The sequence below is a fragment of the Chinchilla lanigera genome, unplaced genomic scaffold (assembly GCF_000276665.1).
Source record: "Chinchilla lanigera isolate Chin_1 unplaced genomic scaffold, ChiLan1.0 scaffold00047, whole genome shotgun sequence".
NCBI classification, from domain to species: Eukaryota; Metazoa; Chordata; class Mammalia; order Rodentia; family Chinchillidae; genus Chinchilla; species Chinchilla lanigera.
Genome location: NW_004955448.1, coordinates 11,670,932 through 11,696,017, shown reverse-complemented (window position 1 = coordinate 11,696,017; position 25,086 = coordinate 11,670,932). Strand labels below are relative to the sequence as shown.

At 36.7% G+C, this 25,086-nt stretch overlaps 1 protein-coding gene across 1 annotated transcript; it reads right to left on the bottom strand.

Annotated features, from left to right (window-relative positions):
- Positions 1 to 3,581: 3,581 nt before the first annotated feature.
- On the bottom strand, positions 3,582 to 25,086 carry Nmd3 (NMD3 ribosome export adaptor). The gene is made up of 15 exons (XM_005393131.2): positions 24,916 to 25,086; positions 23,478 to 23,612; positions 21,640 to 21,736; positions 16,560 to 16,640; positions 15,577 to 15,705; positions 15,105 to 15,195; positions 13,961 to 14,039; positions 13,199 to 13,295; positions 10,782 to 10,899; positions 9,345 to 9,490; positions 7,768 to 7,880; positions 7,174 to 7,246; positions 5,462 to 5,568; positions 5,011 to 5,081; positions 3,582 to 4,680 (listed from the first exon to the last, which is right to left on the bottom strand). The coding sequence occupies exons 1-15, from the start codon at positions 24,957 to 24,959 to the stop codon at positions 4,550 to 4,552; spliced, it is 1,512 nt and encodes a 503-aa protein (XP_005393188.1). The 5' UTR covers positions 24,960 to 25,086; the 3' UTR covers positions 3,582 to 4,549.

Below are 25,086 nucleotides of genomic sequence, written 5' to 3'. Positions count from 1 at the left end.
TCAATGCTTAAAATCTTCTCTTCACCAACTTTGCATGCTTGAATCTGGTAACCAGAATGACTGATCTGAAAACAATATGCAGTATAAGAACCATTGTTGAACTCCTACCATGTTGTATGGTGAAGCGCTGCATCATTTCCAATGTTTTTTTTAATTGTTACTGTCTTTGATTGTTTGATCAATCTTAATTCTTATGTCTGGTGGACTGAGCAACTTCGTTGAAGAGAACAGTATGTAACGTAGCAACCATTGCTAATTCCTATCATTTTGTTCTGAGGTCATGTATTGTGGAGAAGGACATTCTTTAGTTCATCTGTCAATGTATTACCTCAGGCCTGACCACGCCATGACTGTTTGATTCGGGAGGAAGTCTTAACAAAGCATTGGCGTGAAGGAAATGACTGCTGGATGCTTTGTTGAGATATGTCTGAAGAAATGAAAACATGATAGCTAACTAAGTCTCCTTCCTATAATTGAGTTGTACTGTCCTTGCAAATCTGTTGACACCCTCCCATTTGCCCTGCTGTCTCCTTTGTTCTTTCTCAATAAAAGGTTACTGAAAATGGTAATCAGGGCTGCAGTCTGAGAGGCTGCCGATCCCCAATTTTGGCTCTTGTTTTTCTTGTTTCTCTTGCTTTTCTTTTCATCTGCGGCACCTGTCACCCTGGACAGAAACGGAATGTAGACCAACAATGTACTGTTTTTGTTGTTTTTTGTGTTGCTTTGATTTTGTCTTCATTATTCTTTTGTTAGTTTTAATTTTTAAAATTAAAAAAAAAACAACTCATTATAGGCTGCTTTGATGGTTTTGAGGCAATGTTAATTTTCCAGTTCTGAACATTTTTATTGTGATCGAAGAATTCCTTGTTGTTAGCAAAGAAAACACTGAAATAAATATGCAGAGGATAAAAAAATATCGGGTCTATATCTCAATTTTTTTTTCTTTCATTTTTGGTAGCGCTTGGGATTGATTCCAGGGCCTTGCACACACTAATCAAGTGCTACACCACTGAGCTATGGCCCAGCTTGTACCTTACCCTTAAATGGTTGAGTAAAAATAATTACTGAGGAAAAAAAGGTCAGCAACTCAAGTAAAATATTTACCTTTAGCAAATCTGGGTAAAAGAGATACAGAAACTTTTTGTAGCTTTCTTGTAACTTTACCTAAGTTGGAAATTACGGAAAAATTAAAAATAAACTATTAAGACAGTAAATGTCTCTTGTGATACAAACAGCAGGCCAACTAAGCTAGAAACAGGTGATCTAAGGATGAAATCAACAGGAATGTATTTAGTCTAGGAAAAAACTCTGGTACTGACTATACTGACCAGGGCTCATGTCCCAGCACGGAGTCTGGAATTACTGAATTTCTGTGTTCTACTGTGGCAAAGAATTAATCTGATGCTGTTAACTATCTAATTACACAAGTAACTCTTTCCTTTAACTCTTTTCTTACGCCTCAGTGACTAACAAACCTTGCAATAGCTCAATCTTGGAAGCAGTCTACACATCCACCAACAGATGAATGGATAAAGAAAATGAGCTATTATATATACTTTGGAACTACTTTTTTTTTTCTTTTGTCATTTTGAGACAGGATTTAGCTATGCAGTTCAGGCAGGCCTTGAACTTATTTTGCAGCCCAGGCTGGCCTCCAAACTGTCTCAGCCTCCCAAGTGCTGGGATTACAGGCGTGTGCCACATAAGGAGTTTTAGCCATCTAAAACTCTTTATGAAGGATAAATCTGAATTGTTTGAGGGAAAATGGATGCACCTTAACACCAAAATGTTAGCAAATGTGAAATCAGAGAGCTTAAATAATACCTAACTTCTCATACAAGAAACTCAAAGTATAAGTAATTTCAAAAACAAAATAAACACAACAGGAACAGAGAAATAGATTGTTTACAAATAGGAAAGGGATGGAGGGATGAAAAGATTTAGGATATGTTAAGTACATGTACCAATTTTTTTTCAATACATAGCTTAAAGTGTAGATCTGGGTACATAATCACACTAACTATTTAGTCATACATGTAAATTTGGTTATAAGTCACCCTCTTCTGCATTTGATTAATCTTTGCAACCCTTCTCAACTCTGGGACATCAATTAAGTGTTGTGAGACCCACAAGCCTGTTAAGTATGGGAGCCATACTCTAAAACCATAGATGTCAGCCGGGCATGGTGGCACACACCTGTAATTCCCACACTCGGAAGGCTGAGGCAGGAGGATCACTGTGAGTTCAAGACCAGCCTGGGCTACAATGTAAGCTTAAGGCCAGCCTGAACTGCATAGCAACATCCTGTCTCAAAAAGGCAAAAAAACAAAAAACAAAAAAAACCTGTAGATTTATCAAGGTTGCTTCGCTGGTTAAGCTCTTAGATTGTAACATCTCTCACTCCTTTGCCTTCTCATGGGCTTTTTCAGTAACAGGTTTTGCCTTAGTTTCTCATGGCTAAGACACAATACCCACAACTCAGAGGAAAGGTTTATTTTAAGCTCAATCTGTAGAGGTGTCAGTCCACAGTCAGCTGGCTCCAAGGCAGGGAGGCACGGTGGAGGGGCACGGCAGAGGAGAAACAGCTCAGGACATGGCAGGCAGGAAGCAGAAAAGGGATCAGGGAGGGAGACAGACCCCCCCAGGCATCCCCAGCGATGCACTTCCAACCAGAGTTTGCCTCCCCACATCACGCTGAGCTATAAACTCAGCAGTGGACTAATCCTCAGCAGTGAGGAGTATCACATCCCCATGATCCAGCCACCTCCCCAAAGGCCCACCTACAAGGGCCTGAGGCTTCAGGGAAACAACGAGACACAAACCGTAACAGGCTTCGGCACTCACGAAGATATAACATCAAAAATAAAACTAAATAGTTAGTAGGAAAAATCTTATGGCAAGTGCTTAAGTAACTTAACAGTTCTACTTTGGAAAACTGCATTAGATATCTCATGTAAATATGACCACGAAACAATTTCAAAGGCACAAACAGGGAAAGGATATCTTCATGCTTTTTAAAATCGTGACATAAAATGTAAGCACCAGCTGCACGTGAAGATGGCCACAGCCACGCTGCTACCGTTTACACCTCCCTGTCCCTTCACGTGATCACAGATGGGGCTCTGGGGAGGTAAGGATTATGGGGCATGACAGCTGACTCGCTATTAAAAGCTGGGGTCTGGTCAGGAGAGGTGGGTCACTGTGTCACCGTGGGAGGCCTAGCTCCTTTCCCGGTCCCTCCCTTGATTCTTTCTGCTTTCCTGCCACCATGCCCGGTGAGCAGCTTCTCTGTGATGCCCCACTGCCGGGCCATCAGGCCTCGGAACCAGCACCCTGTACTGAAACCTCCACAAACTGAGTCAGAATAAACCTTCCTTTAAGTTATGGCAGGTACTGTGTCCCAGCAATGTGACTGAAGCACCTCTGAAACTAAGACTACTAATCTACCATACCAAGGGTAGGCTACTCCTTTTAGACACACAACTTGAACTACAATATACACAGAGAAAAGCCACTACAGAAAGTTCAAGTCTTCTTCATGACTTCAAAATTAGGGAGTCCAAAGTTAAAACCAGAAAATGTTCCATTCAGTGTTGGCTCAATGGCCTCATTTATTGATACACAAAGAATGAGTGAAGTAGCATTGGTTTGGTATATTCAGTAAATCTAATCTTGCTTACAGAAACAGGATAATACTTGATTCTCAGAGCACTTTAAAATCCAAGCAAAGGTCTTCTTTCAGAATATAGAAGGTATTCTTCATTCAAATCTGATTCATGGGAAACACGCTTTATTAAAAATAAAAATGTACTTAATTTTTATTATTTTATCATCTACATGCTAGAATCCTCAAGTTGTAAACCAGGTTACTGGCTAAATTGCTGGTCCAGGCAAAGATAATGAAAAATTACACTGTTACCTGAAATAACTAGTCTATGAGAGGGGAGGGAGAAGGGAGGGAGAGAAGAAGGTGGGGTAGAGAGACACAGAGAGGGGAAAGCTTTTGAAAATGTTAACTTTATGGAGAAATAAGACTTCCTTCCTCAATGTTCAGTGATAAACTGAACAACAATTTCCCTACTCAGAGGAAATAGAAATGATCTAAAATGAATCGAAGTGCACATTACAGATGATCCACCAGGTTACTGGCTCTCTCTATAAAGCAATCAACATAAAAAGAATGTAAAGACTATTTTGTTTGAATATTTAGTTAACATATAATGAATCTCAACTTTTGAGCTTTTAAGTCCAGCAGTAGCATTAGGTATGTGAAGAAAATACTACAGGGCCTTAAATAAAAGCAAAGTGATAAAACCACACACATGAAATAGCCTAAACTTTGGCAAAATTAAATTCTCCCTAATCTTTTATTCTCTTAAATTCCAAAACTATCAAACCCTTTAGCCCTTTGAGGAATCAAAATAGTCCTTTTTATTTAGTTTTAAAATAAATTTCTCCTCTTGAAATATGAAGGCATAGATGGAATATACAGCAAGTTACTGTGTCCAACTTCCTGCACCCACAGGTGGGCAGAGTCTACATGATTTCATTACGTCATCATAGCTGCGCCCTCTTCGCCAGTGGCATCCTGAGAAAGATGAAGGTCCTCAAGCATCTCAGCCAGACTGATTCGAGGCGCTCCTTCATCATCTGTGTCACTTTCTACAGGGACTGCTGAATCTAAAAAAAGGAAGGATTTCAAATAAATACAAATATGAAAATATAGAAATACCTGCCTCAACATTATTGGCATCATTTATAAAAGTCTGACTACAGTAGTTTAAAAAATAAACAAGAGGGGCTGGGGATTTAGCTCAGTGGCACAGCACCTGCCTGGCAAGCGCAAGGTCGTGAGTTCGATTCTTGGTACCGGAAAAAAAAAATAAAAATAAAAGAAATAAATAAACAAGAAAAAGTCATCTATGAAAATCAAAGCTGAAGATACCATAATACTCCCACTGGTACTATATATATACAACATCTGACTTAAAACACTACTACAACACCAACCTCTATAAATGTTGACATTTTTTCTAAGTGCCTCGTCTTCTTCAAGATCTTCAAGAAAATCTTGGTATTGCCTGTTGGATACAGAAACATTTAAAAGGTGGAATATGAGCTTTAATTAAATACTGACAAACTGGAAATTTTCTTTTAATCTCAAATCACCAGTACACATCGCCTATTTGTGAAATCCACAAATTGCTTATATTTTAACTTTTCAACTGAATTGTTTACATTAATATTACAATTATAAGATAGTAACACAAGAAATAATGATCGAATTTGTGTTAATAATCACTACATCCTTATACCAATTCCACCAATATCTTGACAAGAATCCAAAATTAAGAGTGCAAAGATCAATTGTGTGATGCCTACTTCTTTACAAAAAAAATGAAAATAATTTATCATAAGGCTCTCCTCTCAGAAAATACACAGGTTTTGAATAAAGTGGGACCTTTCATCATCTGTGTCCGTATTTTCTCTATCTCTCGCAAGCTCCTTCAGTTTCCAGTTTCTACGACGCTGACGTTTGGTCCGGTCATAGCTCTTCTTGATTAATACCTACAACAGAACAACTTTGTTATAACACACAACTACAAAGTAGAGCTATAAGATCCAATAAAGTTTAAAAATGAAAGGCTGTAGGAATGCCAGAGAAGTTCCAAATGTTGAGGAGTTATACCTCAGGAAAAAGGTGTAGAGACCAAGAGGCAGTACCAAAAACAATTTTAAAATTTTTGTCCATCTACTTATACATGAGAATGTATCTGGCATTATTTATATAACTGTTAGAATTACGTTACATTTTCCAGTGACTGAATATCAAAGTTCTAATAGCAAGAATCTGCAGTACTTACTCCTCACACAGGTCATCTTGGAACACCACAGCAACGCGTCCTACTCTAATAACCACTTACAAAACTGCACGTGACTCTCAACAGTGTATCTTACAACAATGCTTAATAACTGTACAATGAATACATGAAAATAACTCTACAGAACACAAAATCTTCAAAGACTGCCGTGATCTACTCCTATAACCTCACTAGAAATACCTACATTGGGAAGAAAGCAAGGTGGCATGCCCTGTAATCCCAGTTATTTGGGAGGCCGAGATGGGAGGATCATGCATTCCAGGTCAGACTGGGCAACACAGCAATGCCCTGCCTTATAGAAAGAAAACAAAACAAAAAAAGAAATAAAAAACACCTATTCTTATTTCTATTCAAACTATCCTGCTATTTCCTAATTTATCAATTAAAGAAAGCAAAACTGGGTGGTAACAGTGGGAGGGTCCCTCTTTTATCACGACTTCACTTCTGCCCAAAGCTAAAGAAATCAATGTGTATTTCAAAATAATCTTTTGTTTACTTCACTACTGTTCACGACTCTTAAACTCATCGTGTTAGAATTTAAGATTTGTCCCAACTAAGCCTTTCTCTAGTACCTGATCATGTGAAGGTTATTTTCTACTCCAGTTACATTTAACTCTGAATAATGGTATTAACTCTAAATGCCTTCTTCACTGACAATACACATAAAATAAGCCTAGCTGAGCCTAGTTACGAATGAACCTGAGTACTCCAAAGGTCATCATTTCTGGCTACAAGCTTACTCTACAGATAGTACCAAGTACTTTGACAATGAAAATTTGATTACAAACAGCAACAAAGAAACCTCCAAAATTCTTGGACATCCCCCCCAAGGAAAATGGTATCAAACAAAGACTTCTGAAGCCTGGCAACAAGGCATGACCCTATTATCACAGCTACTTACAGGCTGAGGCAAGAGGACTGCAAATTTGAGGCCAGCCTGAGCAACCCTATCTCAAAGTTTTTAAAAAAGGCTGCGAGTGCAGCTCAGTGGTAGAGTTCTTGCCTAGCAAGCACCTGGCTTCACTCATCAGTACCCACCTCCCAAAAATGAGTGAAAATTAAGGGAGTAGAGACATAGCTCAGTGGTACAGTGCTTGCCTAGCATATGAGGCCGTGGGTTTGATTACTAACATTGGTAAATAAATCAACAGACTTCTGATATTATGCCTTAACTGATTTCAAAGACAATCTCTAACTGATGCATTATTTTCAAAACTATGACCTCATGTACCTCTCTCGTAAGAGTTACAGCATCTTCAACATGGGAAAAAAGAAAAACCAAAAGCCTTACCACATCTGGAACTTTATCTGAGTTCATTTTGTTGACATGTTCATCATTCAAGTTACAATTAGCCAAATCAAACCTGAAATATAATGAAAAACTTAACTACTTGGCCTTGGCATTTAACTTTTCATTTGACAAATATCACCTAAGACTTCCTTTTAAGTCAGTTAATGCTGCCCACTTTAATAGTTTTATAATTCATTTTATAATAAACATCCTTTTGCAGACCTCGAAAAGATAAAAAGGCAATCTGTCTGTGAGTTTTGTCCATCTTTCCATGTATTTGTTAAGGAAGCAAAACAGACTTGAACATGTTTAATAAAAAACTACCCACTCCCTTAAAAAAACTGTAAATATGCATGTAATAAAGTCAGGGTTCAATCATCAAAACACTGGAACAAACAGCTCCTTTAGATGATGGAACGACAGCCTTCTGTCCAACACATAATTCAGTTACCAATAACGAGGTGTAAGAGGTTCTTAAGAACTCTGCAATCTTTCTGGAATGAACAACTTTAGTATTTTAGGTAGCTCTTTTGGCTACCAAAGAAAACATGCAACGCTGACTGGCAGTTTAAAATTCTACAAAGTAATACAAACCCCAACACCAGGTCTCCAGGATTTAGAAGATGTCCCAAGTGAGTGCGACAAAAATACTGTTTATCTGTATTCATTTCAGATGTCTTCTGTACCCAGACTTCCCCAAGGGTATGCTTAAAAGGAAAGAAAACGTACTCTTCAATAACCTCAGCAACTCAAGAAGGCTCACAGAAAAATTAAATACAATATTGATTTTTAGCTTTCTCATTCTCATTTTAAAGGCAAGAATTTTTATTTCTGTTTTCCACATCTCTAAAATACTGTCAAAAGTAACAAATTACTAAATCCTAAGTACAGAGAAAGAAAATATTAAAAGCAAATAAAGGGTTTTTGTTAAGATTTGGTCAAGGCATTTATGAAACATTAACAATGTCCTCTGGAAAAGATATACATAGAATTTTCAAAAGAAATCTTTTCATAGGGAGACTGACCAATACAGACTGAGCAAACAGCTAACTGAAAAGGTAGGTCTCTTAAATCAAGAAAATATTCCAAGCAAAAGTTTGTTTAAAACAAAGGGTTCAAAAATCCAAGGTTCTGACAAAATAATCTTGAAAGCCCAGTAGCACACTATCAGAAAATCCAAATCTTTACCAATTAATTTTTTAATATTTGAAATTTTAAACCAGAAAATTGTTAATTCCCTTTCCAATATAACATTTTACTTGTAAATGACCTTTCAAACTTACAGGCTGAAATGAGGATACTGTGTGCCAACCTTTTACTAATACAGACCAAGTGAAGAGAGACCAACAGCAATATACTGCAAGTCAGTGATACAATTAAGGGATCTCAACACGGAGATAAAAAGAAGAGGCACCAGAAAAAAGCATCACTTCCCAAATAGTCTTGCAAAAAAATATTTAACCCAAATTTACCTAATAAACCTTTAGACCCACTCTCCAGGTTAGAGAAAACACTGGGTATTAAGAGCAAATTAAGTGGTATCATGAGGCAACAGGAAGATACAGGTAGACAATATTCTATGAATGTACTACTTGTCTAAGGAAGTTGGTACCATGACCCAAAAGAAACCAAACCATGAAAAAAAACTAGAACAGGAAGAGGGTTATTATTAAATAAAGTACTTCACAACTATAATATCCACCATCATTTAACGTGTGGTCTCCAACTGGATACTAGTCAGAACAAATCATAAGAGACACTAAGGCACAGATAAGGTAATATAAATACAGGCTACGAACAGTTAATAGTTTTGATAGTGATACACTGTTAAGAGATACATATTGAAATATTTAGCGTACAGTAATGATTTTTAAAATGTCAAGAGGGTATTCGGTCACTCAGTCCTCTTTTATAAAAATAAATGATTGTTTAGAATAATGAAGTAAACATTTAAACTTTTTTCCAACACAAAAAATAAAAATAACTTACCAGGCAGAGTAAGTGTATTTTTATAATTATTCCACTTTTTTTTAAAAGGGAAGAAAAAGGACATGAAAGCTCATAAAATGTATTTTTAATCTACCATAGGGTTAGCTTTATTTAGACTCCATAATGAAAAAAAAAAGAGAAACAGTAAGATGACAGAAAGTAAATAAAAATAGTGTGGCTACCTTTTTTGATATGACTCCAGCACCGGCACTGCGTTTGAGGTCTCGGACTATGCTGCACTCCATCACAATAAACTCTTCCAGCTGTTTGGGACGGCATAAACTATTGAAAGGATGACTCCAGAATGTGCTCCCATCAACATCAGCAACTACAATAAACAACAGCAAGGAACAAAACACTGACGTATTTCAAAAAGTCACCAAATATGTCAACTAGGAAGAACATAAGATATACCAGCTGGGAAACAACAGATCAACTGGAACTACAACTGTCAACTCACTCTCCAGGGTCATCTTTATTCAAATGAATTAGCCCCAAACTTTGTCCAGCACAAGGGAAATAGCAGGTACCAAACGTATCTTAAATATTAACTGTAATTAGAAAGCCACAGAGCTAAGTGCCTTTTAAATAAGATCAGAGTTGATCAGTCAGAGTCATTTCATGTACTGGTTCAGAAACGTATCAGCGTCTTAGCAGTTTAATTTCTTGCTGACAGATAAAGAATGTCAATCCTGATACTATAAATAGACATCTGGCTCATGACTATAATTGATAAGGGTAATAAATTGCTTCTTGGAAAGGATCAAAATAAACTCAATTTGTTATAACAGAAGATTTACATTTCATGAAACTTACAAAAAAAGATCAAGCAGATCCAGCCAAATTCACTGACAGTCAACAGGAAATCTTCTTTTAAAAATACATTTTATAAAGGGAATATTTTTAAGTGATCAATAACTTTGAAATTAGTTAAAATTTTTATTTTTTTATCTATTTTTTTTTTGGTACTGGGAATCGAACTCAGGACCTTGCACTTGGCAGGCAGGCACTTATGCCACTGAGCTGTATCCCTGGCCCTAAAATTCTTATTCAAATAAAGTTCCATTGGATCACAAAAAATAAAAAGGTTCCAAAATTTAAAATACTTGTTAAATACTAAAATTTACCCATGAACTTTAGTAATTAGTTACAAAATTAAATGATATAAGTAAGTCTATTTCAATAAAAAAAACTAGGAAATCTGTTAAATTCAGACTCGTTCCTTTAAATGAAAAATGCAAACCAGGCATGCTGGCCCAACACCTGTAATCCCAGCCCTTGGTAGACTGAGGGAGGAGGATCCCTATGAAATCAATGCCAGCCTATACTACATAATGAGATCCTATCTGAAAAAAAAGGGCAACAAATTAAATGCCTTATAATTCCACAGTGTTTATAAACAATAGTATAAATTTTAATTGGTCTTTTAAAACACAACTGTTGAGAATGACAACACAAACATAAACATTTTTTTTTGGTACCGGGAATCAAACTCAGGACCTTGCGTTTGCCAGGCAGGCACTTGTGCCACTGAGCTACAGCCCCAGCCCAACATAAATTATTACTGCTTGGCATATATACAACTAACTGTCAAGGCAAATTTAGTTTCCAAAACTTACCTTGCAAGGTGTTTGGATCAATGAGATGGATGGCACTGGTTACTCGAATACACACACAAATCTGGTTCATATTTCCCAGGCTTTGTGCAAGTTTTGGAGACAGACAAACAACATTATCCTAGGCATAAGAAGTAACATTTAAAATGATGCAAATCCTAAGCAACAGTCTCTGTAAATGCTTATCAATGTAAATCAAATCAAACTGTACTTGCTCAACCAAAACATTAAAAAATTGAAAGATATAACTTATTCAGACAAATATATTTGTCTTAATTAAAATGCTTTTAGAAATCTTCCCGGGCCTAGTTTCCAAGCTATTAAGTTTATTTCAACATTATTACAGTGTTTATCACTCTACATGTTAGTATAGTGTACATTCTAATCAAAGTACATTAGGAGTACTGCGATGTTCTAAATCTAACTTCCTTCAATATTCATAAAAAGGTTCAAAAGAACATGTTTCTCTTAAAAGGTTCCAAATACCATATATCAATACGTAATCAAATATTTTAATGCCCAAAGTCACATGTCTACATATTTTAGAAAATATTATATAAACCAACAATGTAATTGTGATGTCAGACTGTATTACATGTAAAAAGATCTGTTATATTTTAAGCTATACCTATTTACAACACTAGACTCTCCACTAAAGGGATAATTTGTGTATAATTCCTCTCCAACCCTTGGTTTTTAACTCAAGAGTTTCCAAAAACAGAAACACAAGTCAGCCATCTGCATCTGTGTGTTCCACCTCTGAAGGTTCAACAGAGATCAAAAATGCATTTTTAAAAATCTGGACTTTTTTTTGTCATCATTCTCTACAATATTAACAAGTATTTACATAACATATACGTTGTATTCGGTATAAGTAATACAGAGATAAAGTATATAGGAAGATATGAACAGACGATATGCAAATACTGTACCATTTCATATCGGGCACCTGAACATCCTGTTGTGTTACCTGTATGAGGTCCTGGAACCAATCCCCTACAGACCGCAAGAGACAACTGTACATCTTCACACAGTGTATTCCCCTAGTTAGTTACACTGGTCACTCAAAGCAGTTAAACACACAGGCCTAAATATGCCCACACCTAAATTCCTACGTTCCAGGCTTTGTGCCAAGAAAATATTCACTTTTTTCAATCAGAGGTTGGCATAAAACGGCATTCAGCCCACCACTTGTGCTTCATGAAGTTCTACTGAACACAGCACTGGTCATTCACTTATATATCATCCCTGGTGACTTTTGCGCAATAGTAAGAGGGCTGAAAAGTTGCAATAGAGATTATATGGCCTGAAAATAGAAAATATTTAATAACTGGTCCTTCATAGAAAATTTGCCAACCCTGTTTTAAGGCTCTCTTTCCATCCCTAGCGCTGCACTATAAATTAGTATTAATGCTTTAAAGCTTTATACACATAGACCTGCGTGCAAATTCTGACTTTATCATTTTGCAGTTATAAAACTTTAATCAAATCTCATGTACCTCAGCTGCAATTCCTTCTTAACATGGCTTTCCTCAGTTTAAGAGACATAAACAAAGTGAAACACACTATAGTACTTAGCTATTAATTTTATGTAGAATGATCACAATAAATTATGCTGTCATTTCAGTGATGCAATATCACCAATGAATTCCTGCAAGTTAGAGAAATCCAGCAACACAATCCACACTGTACAGCCTTATACACATGAGGCACCCAGTAATTCACCTACTGAATTTTAATTCATTCATATTTTCGAACCAGTTTCATCTTACTACAATTAACTGAAATAATCTACATTTTAAGTTTTATTCAAATAAAAATGATTCTATGATCTCATTCCCATAATACTGTTAAACATGGCCAAAAGCCTATTCACACACCACAAAATGGCTCACTTATTTTTTTTAAAATCATTCTTACAAATCAAAGTTTCATAGAACTGTTATACATTCACTAGGATCACAATATTCTTTTTTTTAGGATTTTCCTTTTTACTGTTAATTTCCAATATATAATGTCTGTGATATATAATGAATATATTTACCATAGGAAGTTGGTACATATCTGTATCCACATCTTAGTCTTTTTTATTTCCCCTTCCCCTCGCCTTCCTCCCTTCTCCCTCTATCCCTAGAACCATTCCCATCCGCCACAGGTCTCCTTCCCTGGTTAGGATTACAATTTTAAGGAATTTAGAGACTTAAAAAAAAAATGCACTCAGGTCTTCCAATGTTAACACACCAAAGTAAAATGCATGCTAATTCATAATTACAAGCATATCCTGCTTCTTGTATATTTTTTAAACAAGGTTGAATGTGTCAGAAATTATTTATGAAAGTCAGTCTAAGTGTAACCACCCTAGAAGGAAAACCAATTAATTACTTGAACTTTTATAGATATGGATTAAATAATAAAAGTACCTTGCATATTGGAACAATTTCCACAGAAAAAGTGCTTTTGTAGTTGTATGTGTTGCTGTGGATATCCTGAGAGATCAGTCTCTGTGATGTTTTACATCTATTAAAAAAAATTTAATAGTAATGCAAAGGTCTAACTTGTATAGACTCTGAAATGTCAATTTTCATCAAATCAAATTATTACTGTCCAAGGTCTGAAATAGATTTTTGATGCCTGCTATGGCAAAGCCTAAGCATCCACTTTTATTTAAAAATCTTTATCAGTACAGCTGCACCCTACCTATTTTCAACTTTATCAAGCTCCAAAACGTTCCCTTGGATCAGACTAATCTACTCTCCATACATCTATTAAAAACCCACACTAGTGCTCATTGCCAAATCTTTCTTCACACTAATCTCACCTTTTAATACAAACTCTACCTATGAAAACTTCCTCCATCCTTCAGGTGCACTCTATCTCCCTTCTGAATCTTATACCCAAAGTCCTCCTATTCCCATTTATTCTTTCTCTCATCATTCAGTCGATCCGTATTTCAGAACTACAGTGCTTATTATCGTGGAGGTAGGTCTAACTCCCTAAAGAGATTTTTACATACTCTTCAGCTAGTACATTCAATAAAGTAACTAGTAAATGTTTCCTGATTGTGTAAGCATTCCTATTAAAACTTTAAATATTCTAACATAAGACATCTAAGCCTGAAGAACAGATGTGTCCAAATCCAGCCCCATTTCTTGGACTTGGTCACATTTAGATTCACAACATACCTACAAGGAACTGTACACTGAAGAAATTCTACCATCTTCTGAGCATGTTGTTTTGAAGAATAATAGAAATCCAGACCATCTTTAAAAAAAAAAAGCCATATAAATAATTCTGCAAAATAAGATTTGCCTCTACTAACATGGCATCATAAATTAAATCCGTATTTGACAAAATCAAATTATTAGAAAATATTAAGAAATTATAGCCACAACAGACTAAGGGTATCACTTAAGACTTGTTTTGGCAAAAGGACAGACAAATGCTAATAAATGAAAACAATATGTTTTAGTTCTACAGAAAAAAAAAAGGATAAAGGACAGAGAAAAAGAACAAAGAAGAGCATTTTCTGCAATAAGTGGAACAACCTACAATCTTAAGGAACCTCATAGTGGGCCAGGGAGATAGCTCAAGCAGCACAGTGCCTGGCTGGCAAGCGCAAGGTCCTGAGTTCAAGCCTCACTAGAGAAGAAACCCAATAGTATTTATGTATCACTTCATTATTACTGTACTGATTAGGCTTCTGAATTAATACCTCTATCACAAACATCTTAGGCATAAGAAAAAAGAACTTACAGATCTTAAAAATAATTTTGTTCTTCCAAACAGTATCTCTCTCCGCTACTTTTTAATGAATTTTATATCAGCAATCTATACTATATTAATATAGTTACTAGTTTATTCTCCTACTTTGTGGGATGAGTAGCCAATTGAGAGCACGAGTATTAATTCATCTGCATGTTTTAAAAACCCAGATGGCATCTATCACAAACCACATGCTTGGGAAATATCTCAAACTGTGATGGGAGAAGGACATCAATGAAAACAATCATACTTCTAGATATGTGCTACCCAACAGAACAGAGACATAAGACATAATAATCTAACACACTTAAAGTAATTTTAAGTTAAAACAGGAGAAAAAATAAAAATTCAGTTCCTCAGTTGCACTAGCCACCCTTTAAATACTTAAGAGCTACACGTGGTTAGTGATATCCATATCGGCTAGCACAGATTAAAGATGAAGACTATTTTCTTCCTAACGGAAAGTTCTTTTTGATAGTAGTAATTCAGATTGGCAATAACGATAAGATTACTTAGGTAAATTGAGATAAAATTTTGACACTGTTTCAAATCCTTTTAACTCACCATGAATCTCTTTGATACGAAGTGTATTCTGATGCACTCCATATTTCAGAATCAACTGCTCCAGATAGTAGAATGTTTTTTTGTGCAAAGTCTAAAGATAAATGCATTATTGAATCAATAAACTAAATGCCAAGATATATATATATATACATACATATGTATACATCAAACATATATACATATCTACAAATATAAACTCACTCTGCACGTCAGCATCTCAATCTCAAGAGACAAGTTTGTGACAGAATATTTATGCTTTAGCCTATTAATTTTTCAAACAAAAACAATCTTGAACAATTATCTAAAAGCAAAATAGTGATCTATTTCCAAAAGTGAATGAATGCTCCAGAGACTTCCTCAGACTTAAAGGATATGACAAGTAGAGAAAAGAAAAGGTTTCTATTAACTCTTTTTAATGGACTAAAATGAATTACAAGATGTAGGATTTATTCATCATCTTTTCCTCACTTACCTTTTGCCTGACCTGAACCACAGCCTTCCAGAAATCCTTAGCTTCTACTCTGTGGCAATCTCCACACATTTGGGACTGAACAACATAATCTACCACAAACACCTGCTGAAGGATAGCGCCATTCATCACCTGGAAAAGAAAACAATTATACTCCTTCATTAAGTTTTGCTTAATTATAAATATTTTTCTTAAAAGAAGATGCTAAACTTTTTTCTATGAATGTTTTTAGGCTATTGGTCAAATTTAAAGTCATAAAAATAAGACATTATTTTAAGACAGATATACAAGTTGTAATTCATAAAATTAGATTAATACTTCAAATTTACCTTTTGTTGAAGTGATTGTGAGAATATGCTTTCAAGAACCATGCACACATATGTGTGCATATAATTATATATCTGTACCTATATATGTGTATTCCACCCTTTGACTAGAAATAAACACACACACACACACACACACACACAGAATTTAACCTTAGAAGAAAAAAGGCAAGGAAAATCCTCAAAAAGACATTGCTTAATGTAATGATTCTCAAACACAAACCATTCTAAATCACCTAGGAAGCTTCTTAAACACACAGTACAGGGGAAGTGAGGGTATAACTCTGTGATAAAGTACTCGCCTAGCATGCCTGAGGCCCTGCGTTCAATCTCCAGCAAAACAGGAAAAAAAAAAACAAAAGAGAAATATACGGACTTGTAGGTTTCACATTAAGATTCTGAGTCAGTTACAATGGGTCAGTATAATGATCAGCCATGTTTGCCTTAGGCCATGTTTTTATTTTAAATCCTTTCCTTAATAAAATGAAAAGGAGAGACTGTTCCTCCCCATGAACACATTATTTATACAGATGATATGAAAATAAAGGACTAACATTAAGAACGCATTTTTCCTTTTAAACTATTGAAGCCATAAAATAACTAACCCTCATTCTCATTACCTGCACCTTAACCATGCTTAGAAAACAATGTACAACTTACCTCTTTCTGAATAGTCAACTTAACTTTCAGTCTCTTAGAATGGGGCTCAGTCCAAACAAAGCCTGCATCTACAAGTCGTACCTTCAAATAAGCAAAAACAACAAAAAAGAAACAAATTCCAATGAAGAAATAAAAACAACTCATTAATAAACAGATTCCATAAGATACCTTAAGGAATTTATGATCAGCATTCTACATACCATCATAACAAAAAAACTTATCCTCTGCAACAATAGCAGCAAACAAAAGGACAGTTCAATGACATTATTAGTGCAACGGATATAATTCAAGCAAGAATTAAAGTAGCTATAAAAATTACTTTCTCTAAACAAACTGTGTTGTTCTTTGAATGGAAAATATATTACATATATAATATATATTATATATGGTGACATATATAATATATGATTACATATATTATATATGGCTACATATTATATATATATATTATATGTGTGTGTGTATGTGTAGATTTTAAGAAGGCAAAAAACTGTGGACTTCATTATCTAGAAGAACCCTCATGAAGCCAAGTTTCCACTTGTATTAAATCTGTGGCTTTTTTTTAAAGAAGAAACATTCATTAGAGTAGGTTCCACTGCTGAATACTGAAACCCCAGTCATTAACTCACTGCTAAACCTGAAGCATCTACAGAGGTTAAGGAGATTGCTATACAACATGAGGAACAAATTCAGTACAGCCAGAAGGGATGTTTGAGAACAGAGGAAGTAGGAACCCAAGAATGGAAGCTGTTGCAATAGTCTGAGCTGCAGCTGAAGGGAAGCGGCACAGGAAAAATCTGAAGCAACAGAACCAGAGCCAAGAGCTATTGATAAGATAAAACCTGTAATAAAAACCGGATATGACAAAGAGGAAGAGAACACACTCTAGAACGATGCTCAAATACCCAGCTTGGACAACTAGGTCTTTTTCTCACACAAATGAACAACAGATTTAATGGGAAAAGGTGTTGAAATTTAAGAGGGTATCTGAGGTAACCAAGTGGACTTGTTTAATGGGTAGTAGGGTACATACTGGGCTGGAGATTTATGGACAATTTGGGCTGTAGACAACAGACTTAGGGTATAAGCAAGCAGATGATAATTTTATCTAGTATTATTTGATAAGAACTAGTCTAACTAATATAGATACAGCATTCTAAAGTACAACTCTCCTCCTATGATTGCTCCCCTAAAGCAAAACCTTATAGTCAACAAAGCATGCCAGGTACAGAGAATAACAAGCAGCTTCCTATGCCCTCGGTTTCCATCTGCAGTCAAAAGGAAGCTCCAAGGGCCCTGAGTAACACTGCTCTCCCCTCAGCCTCCATCCCCATCCGCAAGAATGGAAAAAGGGTCCTTGACATGCGCTCAGCATCCCTCACGCAGCCTCACCTGCATCTGTGCTTACACAGCCAAAACCAATCAATCTTAATCAACCCTTTACCCTTCTTTATCAGCACAGACACCTCAGTCACCCCTCATTTCCCACAGGTTTCCATCCAGTTCCACATGGTCCCTATTCTGTCCTCATCTACTGGTCCTCCCAGTCCTGAAACCCTTTTACTCTGCCATCTAGAACTCAACGATCATTACAGAGGAAACTTCCTAGATCCTCACCTGCTTTAGTGACCACTCCCTCCACCCTCTAGACCTACTGATTATACCACGCCCGCACAGCTAGCTAACGTGACTGTTGCCTTCAGTTTGTTTCTACCATCTGGCCAGGACCCAGACAGGTGCCCTCCTTGTTCTTCATTCCCAATTCCAGAACATTCTCCCTACCGCTTCCTTCAACACACTCCGCCTGACTCTGAAGTCATCAGACTCTACCACCTATGACCCTCTGTTAACCCTTGCATCATTTGCCCTCATTTCTCAGACGTTAGTCCTGAGCTCAGTGTCATTTGTTTTAACAACATTAATATGAATACTTAGTAATTTCAATATCCATACAGATCATCCCCACAACACCCTGACCTCTCCATTCTTTCAGTTCCCATCCCTAGCTAAGATCTTCTCTTTCCTGGGTTAGCTACCCATATCTTTTTACCAGTAACTGCAGCCCTTCCAAAATCCTACTAACCATCTATCTTTCCAGTAGATTCTTTCTAGTTCCTAAGTGCCAAAAATCCTTCAATCTAATGCAACAGAAAAACCTTTCACCCTCCCACCTTTTCATTATCGCTCATCCCACCTCATCTAAACACTTCCATCCTACCCCAGCTAAACTGAAAGTCAATCATCAAACATCAAAATACTGCCACATACACACTCTCAATTCCCTTAGTCCCTCTCATTTTACCTTAGTCACTCACTAGTCTAAATCAACACCTTGATTAAATTCAATGCTTTCCCTGCTCTATGTATTATCTGGGCAGTTGGTGGGGTTAGAGAAATAAATGCACACCATACTCACGACTCTTAGCATTTATAACACTCATTGTTTGGCCTGTCTAGCACCCATACAACATTATTCTACTGCATTTCCTCTGCTACTCTCCTAGAGGACTACTTCATACCGTCCCCGCTCTCCTCAAACATTTAATAGCTCTTTCTTCATAGCTACTGCCTATGCTTCTGTTTTCTCTGAAGAGCATTTCCAGAATCTCCCACTTACCAACATCTTTCCTCCTGTCAGCACAGATAAACTACCCATGCTCCTAGCAACACCAGCCCCCTTACACAGCGAAGATAGATCTTTACTTTTTCCGTGCAATATTGCAGCTTCCCAAAATTGTGCTTGGCAGAGACTAAATGCTACCTGAATACATGAACAAATGTACGTGCTATATTCTCTTTTCTACTCCTCAAGGACATCCTCCAGTCAATTCCGTGGTATATTAAAAAGTATAAATTCTGTGCACAAAAAAGCTAGGAGGGGGATAAGAACTCTTCAAGGAGGAGTTGAAATTTAACAGTATTTAGGGGAGGTCTCTAAAAGAAGGAAACGTGAGTAAACATTAAAGATGGTAATGAAGGGAGCTGTGCAAAAATCTGAAGGAAGAGCATTATGGGTAGTGAACACAAGAAGTAGGGAGACTAGGTAAGAGCCTACCTATCTGGTTACTGAAGTGGTGAGAGGATAATTGGCTGGGGATAAAGTCAAGGGAGTTATGAAAAGTCAGGTATGTCCACCTTGCAGGACTCTACAATAACTGCTTTTTGCTTTATTAATAGGTACAGAGGATAAAAGACAGAGTAGGTAAGATTATGATTTGCCAGTCCCTCCAGCTGCTGTGTTTAGAACAGATGTTAAGGCTAGGGTAAAGCCAGAAGTATAAACGTTAAGAAGCGATCCTAGTAATTCCAAGAAATGATGGCGTGGGTCAGAAATGAACATGATGAGAAACAGATTCTGGAACTACTTTGACGGTAGTCAGGAGCATTCACTGATGTAGTTGGATATATGTATAAGAGAAGAGTCAAGGATGACTTCTACTGTTTTTGACCTGTAATCACACCCTACACCACACATCACACATATACACATACCCAAACTAGAATATAAGCTTGCTCACTGCTACAGCCATATCAACAAAACTAGTTTGTCACAGAAGTGGTACTTATTAAACATCTGCTATATGAAATAATGACCTATTAAAACTCATCAGACACTTGACAAAAGTCTTAAGTGTAAAAATGAAAAAAAATACATAAATAAAATAAAATACACACATCTAAAACAAACTGACTCCAGGAAAAAAAAAGTCAAAGAATAAAAGAAAACTTTAAAAAGATAAAGAAAAAAATAGTTACATGCTAAGTATTCCTAAACTGAAAATCTGAAATCCAAAATATTCCAAAATTCAAAACTTCTAGAGTATTGATATAATTCAAGACATGAAGCTTTTTTTTTTAAAGACATGAAGAATTCTACACCACCAAACTTTGTTTCATGCATAAAACTATTTAAAATATTGTTAAAATTATATTCAAGCCATGTGTATAAGGCGTATACAACACATAAGTGAATTTCACGTTTAGACTTAAGTCCCACTCCCAATATATCTTGTTCCATAAATATAATCCAAAATTTTTGAAAAACATTAGAAATCTAAAATACTTCTTGCCCCAAGCATTTCAGATAACAAATATTCAGCCTGTATCAAAATCCTCAGAAAAATTTAAGAACAAAATACATCAAGAACATGACTTTGACTGGGCGTAGTGGTACACACCTGTAATCACAGCACTCAAGAGGCTGAGGCAGGAGGCCCATTGAGTTCGAGACTAGCCTGGGCTACTAAGTGAGCTCAAGGCCAGCCTGAACTGCATAGCAAGGCCCTGGCTCAAAAAGGCCAAAAAAAAAAAAAAAAAGAGAACATGACTTTGGAACTTAAAAAAATATTAATGCTGGGAAAAAAATTAATAGAAATAAAGACTGAAAGATAAAATACAGGAAATTGCCAAGAATATGAGGAAAGACTTTTTTTGTTTTTAAATATTAAGGGCAAAATAGAAACAAAGATTTCAGACCGGCGGCCAATGTTTAAGTAACAGAAATTCCACGGTGAGGAAGAAAATAAATGAAGAAATTTCAAAGAACTATTGCATGACATTTTATCAGAGCTTAAGAAAGAATCAGGACACCTTTCAAACAGTCACAAAGTTTAACATAAAGAAAATTAAAAGTATGTCTCAAAGAAGTAAACAGGACTGTACCCAAATCATATTTAGGTTTTTTTGGAGACATTTATGCATAGACTTTAAGTGAGAGGCACATTTTCTTTCCACAGCAACAACAAAAAAGTTTTAAAATGAACCAAATACTAGCATTCCCCTCACACCATAATCTCCTTTATGACTTAAAGATCTTTTATATGAAGATTTTTCTGGAGAAGAACACTACATATAAGGGGTTCTTAAGAATAGGAGATACAGCTCAGTGTAAGAGTGCTTGCCATTTGCCTAGCATGCATGAGGCCCAGGATCAATACTCAGCATCACCAAAAAAAAAAAAAAAAAAAAAAAGTGGGAGAGGGGTTTCTCAGCAAATAATGAAAATCATAGGAAAATTTTCTTAAAATGGAAGCTTTATGGAAAGCATGCCTATAAATACTGATTTTTAGCTGTGACCTACCTTACTCAGAGGGGCTTTGATTTTTTTCAAACACAAAGCAAGAAGTTCCCTGGATTCTAAAGCACATTGTACCCAAGCTCCTGGTGGCTGAAAATATCTGAGGAAGGAAAAAAAAATACTTAAATCCAGTACCTCTCAGGAAAAAAAAAATGCAATTCCCATATGAATATGCAGATACAACACATTATTATACAAGCAAAATACAGTAATACTCAAGGTTATTCTCAACCACTTAACCCAAACATATTTTAATAGTTTGAGTAAACTTTCAATTAGACCAGTACCTTTAGCTTAAAAAGGTAAAATTCTGGGGCTGGGGTTTTAGCTCAGCGGCAAAAGCGCCTGCCTGGCATGCGCAAGGTCGTGAGTTCGGTTCCCGGTACCGGAGAAAAACCAAAAAAAAAAAAAAGGTAAAATTCTGATTGAGAAAGCCAACTGATGGGGGTCAGGGAGACAGCTCAGGTACAGCACCTGCCTGTGATTATCACAATTATCATGCTCCCATGATAATCCCTGGGCTAGGTCCTGAGTTCGATTCCCAGTACCAAAAAAAAAAAAAAATGGCTGGAGATGAAGATGTAGCACAGTGTGAAGGCCTTAAATTCAATCTCCAGGCTGGGGAAAAAAAATGTCAATTGAGAGAACCTGTTAAAGTGGTCTTATTACTTTAATTATGAGTAAAAATTCCAGAAGGGATGACAAAATGGCAAAAAGTTCCTTTTAGCTATGTTCTGAAAAACAGGTAAAATCATCTCAAAATGATATTAAAATAATGTATTCTGCACTTCTAAGATGTTGAGAACTATTTCTCACAAAAAGGCAGATTAGTACATCACAACACGATTAGATTATTCATCTATATATTAAGTCCTTTTTAAAATTTTAAGTAGCACGATTCAATTTTTAAAATCTTGGGTAAAATCTCATTAAAATTTAAATCCTTTCAATCTCAGTCTTTACTTCAGACCATTTCACATGATTTACTGCATTTCTTTTGCATACACTACACTCACTTTAATTTCTTCTTGTTATGTCTTCTATCTAGTGTTCCCCAAAAGCTTCGTGCACTTATAGATGGAGCTCTGGGGAGGTGAATGGATCATGGGAGCATGATAATCATCAGTGAATGAGATTACTAATGAGTGTAGGGCTAAATGTGATGTTGCTGGGTGGAGCTTAGGCAATGGGGGCATGGCCTGGAAGGGCATTTCTCCCTCTCCCTTCCCTTGATTCTGCTTCCCCACCACCTTCACACAAGCAGAGGTCGGCAGCTCCTCCTCCACAATGCTCCTCTACCATGCATCCTGCCTTGGAGCCCGCTCACTATGGAACAGCAACGTGAGCTAAAATCCTCTCCTATTTTAACTGGCAGCTGTCAGGTACCAGTAATAAAAGAGTGCCTAAGACACTTGTGAACCTTAATTCTTAAAACGTATTAATAAGTTACTTAAAACATAAGGTGCTGTTTATCGCAAACAGCTTCTACTAACTGATAAAAATTCATGACAATAACATTAATGTCCTTCACAAATTGCTCATTTATCCTTACAAACATCAACTCCTATTTTCCAGTTACATACGTCAAACCTATTAAATCCTTTAACAAAAATGGAATTGATTCAAATACCTTTACACTCTCTTTACCATATGAGTAAACTAGAAAAGTACAATATAAAATTGCAAATTCTAAAATCTTTGGCAATACCAACACAAATAAAAATTAAATCTCCACTGCATAAACTTTATTCTGTGCATTTTGCAATAATCCCAGCATATCCCAGTGACTCTCTTTCTCTAAGTCACAACTTTAAGTAGAGTAAAACTATAATGCACTGTACCTTTGACACTGCTTGCAGAAAGAAATCGACACTTGTTTTGGAATACCTTGGCTGATGTCTACTTTACTTCGCAAACAAGCCACACAAATATTGGCAGGATTTGGACTAATCGGGACACCACACTCACAGCACAAGCTTGAATAAACGAAAGATAAATTTTTAAAATTATATTTTATAAACATACTGCTTTTTAAAAACTATCAAACAAACAAAAGCCTTCAAGTTAACCCATAATATTTCTGGCTTTAAAAAAAAAGACACAACCAGGCAAGGCAGACCACACCTGTAATCCCAGCACTCCAGAGGTTGAGGCAGGACTGCTTAGAGGCCAGCCTGGGATACACAGCAGAGTTCAAGGCCACCCTGACTACACAGTCAGGCCCTGGCTCCACAAAGAAAGGACAGAGAAACAAAGGATCTTGAAGATGTAGAAGATAAGGTGGGCCTGGAAGAGGACAGGGTAAATACCACCTCTCTGAGGCAGGAGGACCTCAAATTTGAACCTAGCTGGGGCAATTTAGTTAGATGCTGTCTCAAAATAAAAGGTGAGAAACAAAGGGGGGGTGGGCGAGGTTAGGAACGTAGCTCAAGGTGAAGGCCTTGGGCTCAACCTCCAGCACCAACCAAAAAAAATCTGCCCATCATACTGGACCTCCTATTTGTTCTGATCACTAGTCACTTAGTTCATTTACTCGGGACCTACCGATGACATAGCTTAATTAATGAGTTAGGCAGCAGAAGAAAACACTACAATAAAAGAGAGTACATCTTTGATAAACACGCCTTAAAACCGTCTCTTCGATGAACATACCTTAGAAGTTTTATTACGGAAAATGTGTAACTCATATCTAAATCATTTCCAATAGTAATTGGACAGCAATATACTACCTAAAAAGCAATTAAAAAAAAAAGGACACATAGGGATTGCAAAAATATAAGCGATTACCCAGAGCAGAAATACTTTTATCAGAGAGTAACTCACTGTAAGTAATGGCAGTATCACAATTCTACGTGTACTGGGAGCAGAAAAATTTTGAGAGCTACTAATAAAGAACAATGTTGTCCAAAAGAAAAATTTGACTATTGTCGAATGGCAGCCACTAGCCTTACGTAACCACCGAGCACCTGAAATGTGGCTAGTAGGACAGTGCAAGAATATTTAATTTTATTATGATTTCAATAGCCACACTGGCTAATGGGTACATGCTGGACAGCGTCCATCTACAAGGATGCACGCACTTTGTATTTTAACCTTCTTAAAACACTGCACTTACTAGAACCAATTTTATAACTAAATTGACTTGGATTTTCTAAGGAAATAACTCATGTCAGTGCCACTTCGGACACAAGAACCTCTCCCCCAGCACCAAAGGTCGTGCCCAGTCACGACAGCAGGATTCCCCGACTCGATTAAAGCTCGGAAAGCGCCGCCACTCACACGTGTCCGGGGGTGCGGCTGGCGCAGTCCCTCAGGTACTCCATCCTTCTCCAACCCTGAACAGAAAGGCGCTTCAATTCATTCGTCGGGTCTCTGCACAACGAAGCGTCCGCGCCGCTCCGCGCAGAGCGCCCGAGCCGCGGGCGCACCGGGAGGCGGGGAGCCGGCTCC

What these genes read in the sequence shown, in the direction of transcription:
- Nmd3 (XM_005393131.2), bottom strand. Translation starts at nt 24,959, where the DNA reads ATGGAGTACCTGAGGGACTGCGCCAGCCGCACCCCCGGACACGT. An exon ending in TCAAAGCCCCTCTGAGTAAG is followed by an intron (nt 16,641 to 21,639) that starts GTAGGTCACAGC and finishes GCTTATTTGAAG; the next exon opens with GTACGACTTGTAGATGCAGG. An exon ending in TCGTATCAAAGAGATTCATG is followed by an intron (nt 14,040 to 15,104) that starts GTGAGTTAAAAG and finishes TTTTTTTTAAAG; the next exon opens with ATGGTCTGGATTTCTATTAT.